The 10,758-nt window shown below is 32.2% G+C and overlaps 1 protein-coding gene across 1 annotated transcript in view; it reads right to left on the reverse strand.

The window, feature by feature from the left end:
- Positions 1 to 7,014, reverse strand: part of eng (endoglin) — a gene marked incomplete at its 3' end in the record, with an annotated part of 55,325 nt that extends 48,311 nt beyond the window's left edge. Inside the window, 2 exon segments of the mRNA NM_001442781.1 lie at positions 3,720 to 3,880; positions 6,950 to 7,014. Of these exon segments, the coding sequence (NP_001429710.1) occupies positions 3,720 to 3,783 (64 nt within the window). The 5' untranslated portion in view covers positions 3,784 to 3,880; positions 6,950 to 7,014.
- Between the last annotated feature and the right edge of the window lie 3,744 nt (positions 7,015 to 10,758).

The raw sequence follows: 10,758 nt of genomic DNA on the forward strand, positions 1-10,758 counted from the left end.
GATTAGTAAAATGCCATGCAAAGCATTTGTATTTCTGAGATTGCAAAGAATTCTGGGCCAGATTTGGCATTAATTGGCAAACAGCATGCGGTTTGACAGAAGTTTACCAAAACAACAGATTAATTACTGAAGTTGTTGTTACCATAGCAACTATAAAACCAAAACAACGGATTAATTACTAAAGTTGTTGTTACCATAGCAACTATAAAACCAAAACAACGGATTAATTACTAAAGTTGTTGTTACCATAGCAACTATAAAACCAAAACAACGGATGAATTACTAAAGTTGTTGTTACCATAGCAACTATAGAACCAAAACAACAGATTAATTACTATAGTTGTTGTTACCATAGCAACTATAAAACCAAAACAACGGATTAATTACTAAAGTTGTTGTTACCATAGCAACTATAGAACCAAAACAACGGATTAATTACTAAAGTTGTTACCATAGCAACTATAGAACCAAAACAACAGATTAATTACTATAGTTGTTGTTACCATAGCAACTATAAAACCAAAACAACGGATTAATTACTAAAGTTGTTGTTACCATAGCAACTATAAAACCAAAACAACGGATTAATTACTATAGTTGTTGTTACCATAGCAACTATAAAACCACCCCAACATATTGATTACTTTAAATGTTGTTACTATAGCAACTATAGAATCACCACAACACACCAATTACTATAGTTGTTACCATAGCAACTATAGAAACACCACAACAGATTGATTACTATAGTTGTTGTGTTACCATAGCAACTGTAGAATCACCACAACAGATCAGCTACTATAGTCGTAGTTACCATTGCAACTATCGAATCCCCACAACACACCGATTACTAGTTTTACCATAGCAGCTGTAGAATCACCACAACACGCCAATTACTATAGATGTTGTTACTATAGCAACCACAGAACCACCACAACAGATCGATTACTGTAGTTATTGTTACAATAGCAACTATAGAATCCCACCATCACACTGATTACTATAGTTGTTGTTACCATGGCACCTTTTTTAAGGCGGCACACAATACTCGGGCCAGATGTAAAATGTAGTATTTGGCCCAGATGCTAGATTTGTGGGCAATGTAAGTTTGGCCGATCTTTTAATCTATGGTCATCTGTGTTCAAACAGATAAACGATGGAGAAACGGTTAGGTTTAAACAGAATGACCACAGACAGAACACTCATTTATTCAGCTTCCAGATGATGTAAAATACTAAATATATTGAAATCAGATGATCCAGATGATGCATAATACAAAATACAGACATATTTCGGTCTGGTTTTGGGGTCTGTGATCACATTTATAGACAATAAAGCAATTCACACACACACTCTCTCTCTCTCTTTTTGGCTATAACAACTGTTAAAATAGCATTTTAATTACGCAATATTCAACATATAATTATCATGACAATAACCTATATCATGATAAAAGCATAAGCAATTAATCACAACAACAGAATCTGATACCATCATGAGCCTACAGAAGACGCTGATGACCACAGACAGACTCAGAATTACTATGACATTATGAAAACTGCTGCGCTCAGACACAACCTTAAACACAGCGGATTAATTCAGCAGAGCTGGAGATGCTAAATAAACCAGACGACGGTGTGTGTCCAATATCACATGCTATAATTCAGCATCAGCGTACATCAAACTATCAGAGACTGAAACAGCACACTACTGAACTGATCTCAATCTCATAACCACTGAATGTATTGTTCACCAGTACATTCTTCAAACATGCATCGCCTTTAAAATCAACGTATTCAATTATTATTATATATGTTAAAAAATACACCCAAATACACTGTAAAAAATGTTAAATACAACAAAAAAACTATAGTGCTTACAATAACTTACGGATTTATTTAATGTGGGGCGACTAAAATAATTAAATAATTAATTTATAGCACTAATACGGCCTTAATAGTGTTCAATCTGGGGCCGTTTGAGGGAATCAGCAGGAACAGCATCTTCAGTCTGATTGGAAACAGCTGGAGTGTGTTTGAGCTGCTGGAATACAATCAAAGCATCGTCAAATGCCCAGATTGTTTTACCCTGGATGCCTTGTTTTTGTCTCTCAAAGCACAAATAACATATTATTATGATCCCAATGATGTTCAGAGAGTATTATCATTAAAAGCACTGCCAGCAGTGGTTATAATCTGCCAGTACAGATTATTACACTGAAACAGAGCAGAAGTGAACGCCTACATACAGCCTTTTCCTAATCTTAATTTAACAGTACAATCATTTATAGTGTTTTCAAGCATACTATAGTGAAGTGCTGTGTGTATTATATTATCAACAACATTTCATGAATTCACTTGTTAACGAATGCTTCAGCATACTGAAGAATAACCTGAATTAAACGAATAAACTGAACTGTAGTATACTTTAGTTTTTACTACAGTAAACTGTGGTGTGTTGTAGTATAATATACCCTAACTGTAGAAAACTACAGTATTGGGCCATTTGTTTATATTACAATTGATGTTGCGTTACCATAGAAATTGTAGAATCACCACAACCTATCAATTATTTAGTTGTTACCATAGCAACTATAGAACCAAAACAACGGATTAATTACTATAGTTGTTACCATAGCAACTATAAAACCACCACAACATATTGATTACTTTAAATCTTGTTACTATAGCAAATATAGAATCACCACAACACACCAATTATTATAGTTGTTACCATAGCAACTATAGAAATACCACAACAGATTGATTACTATAGTTGTTGTGTTACCATAGCAACTGTAGAATCACCACAACAGATCAGCTACTATAGTCGTAGTTACCATTGCAACTATCGAATCACCACAACACACCGATTACTAGTTTTACCATAGCAGCTGTAGAATCACCACAACACACCGATTACTATGGATGTTGTTACTATAGCAACCACAGAACCACCACAACAGATCGATTACTGTAGTTATTGTTACTATAGCAACTGTAGAATCACACCATTACACTGATTACTATAGTTGTTGTTACCATAACAACAGTAGAATCACCACAAAACATATATTACTATGTTTGTTACCATAGCAACTACAGAATCATCACAACACACCAATTAGTTGTTGTTACCTTAGCAACTATAGAATCACCACATCACACATATTAGTTTAGTTGTTGTTACCATAACAACTGTAAAATCACCACAAAACACTACTACAGTTACTTATAACTGTTACCAGTTGTTACCATAGCAACTGTAGAATCACAAAAGATCAATTACTATAGTGGTTGTGTTACCATAGTACTGTAGAATCACCACAAAGCACCGATAACTACAGTTGTTACCATAGCAACTACAGAATCACCACATCACACCAATGAGTTTAGTTGTTGATACCATAACAGTTACTGTAGAATCACCACAACACACCGATTAGTTTAGTAGTTGTTACCACAGCAACTGTAGAATCAAAAAATATCAATTACAGTAGTGGTTGTGTTACCATAGCAACTGCAGAATCACCACAAAACACTGATTACTATAGTTGTTGTTACCATAGCAACTGTAAAATTACCACAACAGATTAATCCAAGTATAGCATGTTTTAACAAGACGGCAGTATTTACAGTAAATCACCATAGTATTTCTTCATAATGACACTCTTTTTGGAGATTATTAATAGTTCAACAGCGCATTAATGGAGCTCTTACCTGAAGCTGTGGATCTCCGGCACAGAAGCAAACACAGCACTAAAACACAGCAGATGCTCTTCATGTCGGCTGTAGATTCGTCTGTTCTGATGAACTCAACACTCGTGTCTGATGATGATGATGATGATGATTCGGGGAAATAAGCTAAATATTCCAACTTCCTGAGAGAGAAATCAGCATTATGATGACTGGCTGGAGAACACAGCTCATATAACGGTGCATGCTCATGCTGATTAGGGTTGCACAACATTAGTTATTTTGTGTTATTGCGATGTGAACACAACTTCATCAGATGATTTAATATCTCTATTTGGACAGAATTCATAATGTTAGATCAATTGCATCTACAAAAAATCTAATAAACAATTTATAAACGTTTTGGGGTCCCCCAACACGTTATCTTTGTATTCTGTGCTATTTGCAGTGCGTTTCTGAATTTGCATGTGTTGTATTTTCATGCACGTGTTAAGTCAAAGATTGATCAATTAATATTGACTGTTTGAATCTCTATAACATCTAATATACAATCTACAGAATTTTTGGGGTCCCCCGACCCATTTTTGCTGTGGTCTGTGCTATTTGCAGTGCATTTCTGTATTTTCACGAGTTTGAGTATTTTCATTCAAAACTATCTATAAATACACAACATATATTAATAATAATAGTATATTTAAGAAGCTGCATTTTATTATTCAATATTAATAATCATAATAATAATAATAAAATCATGACTTATAAAATATAATAATAATACTAAAATCATAATTTATAAAACAATAATAATAAAGATAATAAAATCATTGACTTATAAAATAATAACAATAAAAATAAAAATATATAAAAAAATAAAAAATAATAATAATAAACCATAACCTATTTGAAAATTAATAATAAGGTCATAACTTATAAAAAAAATCATGACTTATAAAAATATTTAATAACAATAATAATCAATTATAATAAATTATAATAAATTATAATTTATAAAATAATAATGCTAATAATAATAAAATCATAACGTATGTAAAATAATAATAATCATCATCATCATCATCAAAAGCATAACTTGTAAAAATATTAATAATAATCATCATCATCATCATAACTTATGAAAATTGTATTATTAATAATAATAATAATAACATCATAATGTATAAAACAATAATAATAATAGTAACCATAAAATCATAATTTATAAAAAAAATAATAATAAGACCATAACGTATTAAAATAATAATATTATTATTAAAATAATAATAATAATAATAATAGCAATAATAATAATAATAATAATAATAATAATAATAATAACAATAATAATAATGATGATAATTATAATAATAATAATAATAAAACCATAAATTATACAAAAAATAATTACAATAATATTAAAATCATAACTAAATAATAATAATAATAATAATAATAATATATTATATATTAATTTAAAAAAATGTTAGTGGTCTGTGCTGTGTATTTGCAGTTCATTTCTGTATTTACATGAGTTGTGAGTATTTTCATGCATAATAATCTATAAATACAAATAAGAAAAGGATCCAATTAAAACAAAGCGTTTTATCATGTCCCGAGTCAAACAGTGTTCAACTACAGTAACTGAATAATTCAAATAATTCGACAACATGAACCATAATTAAGGTCACAAATGTTTCTTATGACTGAATGTTTTTAAAATCACAGGCATCGAAAACACAAGCAAATGATCAACACAAACTCAACATAGCAGATCCTGCGGTGTGTCTACTGCGAATGATCACATCACGATATCGATGCTGAAACCATATATTGTGCAGCCCTAATACTGATAAAGGAATATATTAAAAATAACTGATGAACACTTAAAACTGAGGCACCTAACACAGCAAACTGACTCTGTTAAACATGCATTTGGAAAATGTTTAAATTAGCAAGCCTTTTAAACACAAATATAAAGTGTTTACGTTATTATTTTTAACACACACACACACACACACACACACACACACATATATATATATATATATATATGCAAACTGCATATTCAATTGTTCAGTATTTTAATTTAATTTGACCTTTATTACACATTTAAGATTTATATAAGCTCCCACACTGTGGAAAAGTGTGTATATATAGGCAGTTTGTTTTCCTGGCATGCTTAAATAAGTGCTGTCTGTGTTTTATTAAAATAACAAAGTCCTATTGTGTTCCTTACTGTGAGTTTTGAAATAACCACAGGATTTTACCCTGAATCTGCAGTTTGTCAGAGTTTATTCAGTATAACAGATTCAAGAAGTCATGATATGCAATTATATTATAAACCAACAGGCGTCATTCAGTGTAATAATCATTTATTTAAAACAATATATTTACTCTGCGTGTTATTCGAAATATTTTAAAAGTATATCATAACCACATTAAATATTATTACAGCCATATTTACATGAGTTTCACTTACTTATTTTTACACAGGGCCTTTGGGAGCCCTTATCTACAATAATATAACAGAGTTCCTGTATTTTCTAACATAAACAATCAATAAACAAGACATTTATTATAGTGTTTAATCATCTTTGTTTACATTAGTGACACATAAAGTTGTTTAATGTTAGTTTGTGTTAACTCACAGTACATTAACTACAACTGTAGGTGTTAATAATGCATGAGTACATGCCAAAGTACGATTAATAAATGCTGTACAGGTATACTTATGTTCATTAGCATTAATTAATGGCGCTGTGGTTAGCGGATGGTGTCTGTATATTACTTTAAATGATAATTAATAAGTATTTTGGAATCAAAAATAACGTTTGTATTATTAAGAATTAACTGAACACCCAGTAATAATAATAATAATAATAATAATAAATATAATAATAATCATATGTTTTAAATTATGGTATAATTAGACGTATTAGGTGTTGTTATTACTAATAATAGTAGTAGTGGGCTAAATGTAGCTTCAGTTTTATAATGTTAACATTAATCATTCCTTCAACAAACCTAAGTTTAGGACAATAATAACTATAACTCAAAACACCTCAGACACATGATGCAGCTGTTACACGGACTCATCCACTTTGATTTACTTTAAAAGTTGCTCAGAGTTTATTATAACCGCATTAAAGCGCATCTAGAGACTCATTATAAGGTGAAGAAGCTCTGCGATCAGGTTTGCAGTGATTAAACACGGTCATATGCCACTAATTAGATAAAGAATCGAGAGCGAGTCTTACCTTGCGCTGCAGGAGGGTCGCGCGCGCGTCCACTGAAACTCCGGCAGACCAGCGCCGAGTCCAGCTGAACCCTGATGACGTCATCGTCTCTCTCACACACACACACGCACTGACCCTCCTACTGACCCCCCCTTTCTCTCTCTCTTTCATTTTTGTTTTCAATCCAAACTTGCTTTATTGACGTGAGAAATTGTCAGAATGTTTTGCCAAAGCATGTTTACTGTTTACATCGCAGAACATGTGAAAGTATTAAATCAGTTTTTTGTAAAGATTCACAAAATAATAATAATAATAATAATAATAATAATAATAATAATAATAATAATAATAATAATAATAATAATATAACAACAACAACAACAATAATAATAATAATAATAATAATATAACAACAACAACAACAACAATAATAATAATAATAATAATAAAATTATAATAAATTTAAGAAGCAACATTTTATTATTCAATATAATAATATTAATAATAATAATAACAATTCATTCATTTTCTTGTCGGCTTAGTCCCTTTATTAATCCGGGGTCGCCACAGCGGAATAAACCGCCAACTTATCCAGCAAGTTTTTACACAGCGGATACCCTTCCAGCTGCAACCCATCTCTGGGAAACATCCACACACACACTCATACACTACGGACAATTTTAGCCTACTAAATTCACCTGTACCACATGCGTTTGGACTGTGGGGAAACCGGAGCACCCGGAGGAAACCCACGTGAACGCAGGGAGAACATGCAAACTCCACACAGAAACACCAACTGAGCCGAGGATCGAACCAGCGACCCTCTTGCTGTGAGGCGACAGCACTACCAACTGCGCCTCTGCTTTGCCCCATAATAATAATAATAATAATAATAATAATAATATGGCATAACATATATTAATAATAATGGTTATACTAACAATAATAATAATAATAATAATAATAATAAAGCATAACATATATCAATAATAATAATAATAATAATAATATTAATACAAATAAAACATAACAAATATTAATAATAATAAAGCATAACATATATTAATAACAATAATAAAGCATAACATATATTATTAATAATAATATTAATAAAAAATAAAGCATAACATATATTAATAATTATATTATTATTAATAAAGCATAAAATATAGTAATATTTTAATAATAAAAATAAAGCATAACATATATTAATAAAAATCAATTATTATTATTATTAAAGCATATTTTATTATTAACATATATTAATATTAATAATAACGCATAACATATTAATAATAATGCATAACATATATTAATAATAATACCAATAATAATAGTATATTTAAGAATCAACGATTTATTATTTAGTGATAATAATAATAATATAATCATAATAGTAATCATCATCATCAAATAACAATAATATTCAAACAATAACATAATATAATAATTATAATAAAATGTATAATACAATTAATATCAATGATAAAAATATATAACTGTATTTATAGTAGTGTGGTCAACGTTCTCCTACTGTACATGTGGAAGTTCAGAAGCACTCTATTGTCGGCTGTTTATTTCTGAGATGCATTAAAGGATGATCAGCAGAGTTTATAAAGCAGCAGCAGTTCTGATTGCCTGAGTCCTGTATGAGTGTCTGATGACAGCGCCCCCTGCGGCTCACACACTGAACTGCTCCAACCCACATATAAAATTAACCAAATTAAACTAAACAAAACTAAATAATTCAATTCAATAGATAAACAAACAGGTGTGTGTGTGTGTGTGTGTGTTGTTTTGTGCACATTTAACAAAATAATTAAACTATTGACCTCTGTTAAAGGGCTAGTTCCCCAAAAATGTGAATAGTGTCACCTATTTCCTCATCCTCCTTGCTTCAGTCCTGAGTTTCTTTCCTCTGCTAAACACAAAGGAAGATATTCTGAAGAATGTTGAAAAAAACAGACACTGACGTCTTCATTTTTCCCCATACTATTGAAGTCAAAGGCTTCCAACATTCCTCACAATATCTTCTTCTGTGTTCAACAGAAGGAACAAACGCAATCATGTGTGGAATGTTTATTATGCGTGAACTGTGCCTTTAAATCTTACCATCTTTATGATTCAGATCTTCTGTGTGCTCATCGAGACTCATTTGATTCAGAGTCATTTGATTAAGTGGTTTTGTTAGCTGATTCAGAGTCATATGGTTCTGTGTACTCACCAAGAGTCATTTGATTCAGATGTTTCATGTTCGAGAATCATTTGTTTAAGAGTCGTTTGATTCAGGGGCATTGTATGTTCATTGAGAGTCATTTGATTCAGTCATTTGATTCAGGTGTTTTGTTCAATCAAGAATAATTTGATTCAGATCTTTTGTGTGTCTGAGAGTCATTTGATTTAGAGTCATTTGATTCAGATGTTTTGTGTGTTCATCGAGAGTCATTTGATTCAGGCATTTTGTGTTTAATCAAGAGTCATATAATTCAGATGTTTTGCGTTTTCGAGTCATTTGATTCAGGTGTTTTGTGTGTTCATCGAGACTCATTTGATTCAGAGTCATTTGATTCAGGTGTTTCATGTGTTCATCGAGTCATTTGATTCAAAGTCATTTGATTTAGGTGTTTCTTGTGTTCATCGAGAGTGATTTGATTCAGGTGTTTTGTGTTTAATCAAGTCGTTTGATTCAGAGTCATTTGATTCAGATGTTTTGTGTGTTCATCCAGACTATTTGGATTCAGAGTCATTTGATTCAGGTGTTTGATATGTTCATCGAGAGTCATTTGATTCAGACGTTTTGTGTACATCGAGACTCATTTGGTTCAGAGTCATTTGATTCAGGTGTTTCATGTGTTCATCTAGAGTCATTTGATTTAGTCATTTGATTCAGGTGTTTGGTATGTTCATCGAGAGTCATTTGATTCAGTGCTTTTGTGTGCTCATCACACCATTTGATTCAGCGGTTTTAAAAGCTCAACAGTCATTTGATTCAGAGTTATTTGATTCAGATGTTTTGTGTTCATCAAGAATCATTTGATTCCGATTTTTTGTGTGTTCATCGGGAGTCATTTCATTCAGAGTCATTTCATTCAGATATTTTGTGTTCATTAAGAGTCATTTGATTCAGAGTCTTTTGATTCAGATGTTTCACAGAGAATCAAGAAAGACTGCAGCAGTAAAGAAAGTGAAGCAGGAAGTGTAGACTCTATTAATAAGCCATAGTGGAGTGTGTGTGGCCTTTAGTGTTCAAAGCGGTATGTGATGTGTGTGTTCTTGCACGTAAAGCATCCACACACTCAATAGCAGGAAGCTCTGCTGTGTGTGTGTGTCTGTCTGAGCGGGCCCCGGGGCCACTGTCACCACAAAACACACATTCAACAAAGAGAAAGTGTCTGTGAGCGGCTCCTGTGTTTCCTCAGGGCCCTCAGAGGAGTGTGTGAGTGTGTGTGTGTGCATGTGCGTATGTCTATCTGTGTGTGTGTGTATGTACACTGACCGCTCATTTATACATCTTGCTAAGAGATCACCGGAACAGTGTGCATGTGTTCCCTCTGCAGTGTGTAGGTAATCCCTTGGCAGTGTGCATGTGTTCCCTCAGTAGTGTGCAGGCGTTTCCTCAGAAGTGTCCATATGTTCCCTTCTGCAGTCTGTAGGTGATCCCTTAGCAGTGAGCATGGGCTCACAAGTGTGCAGATGATTCCTTAGCAGTGAACAGGCATCCCTTAGCAGTGTGCAGATGATCCCTTAGCAGTATACAGGACTCCCTCAGCAGTATGCAGGTGATCCCTTAGCAGTGTGCATGTGTTCCCTGAGTAGTGTGCAGGTGTTTT

Source organism: Danio rerio, chromosome 5 (assembly GCF_052040795.2).
Source record: "Danio rerio strain M-AB ecotype USA chromosome 5, GRCz13ab, whole genome shotgun sequence".
NCBI lineage: Eukaryota > Metazoa > Chordata > Actinopteri > Cypriniformes > Danionidae > Danio > Danio rerio.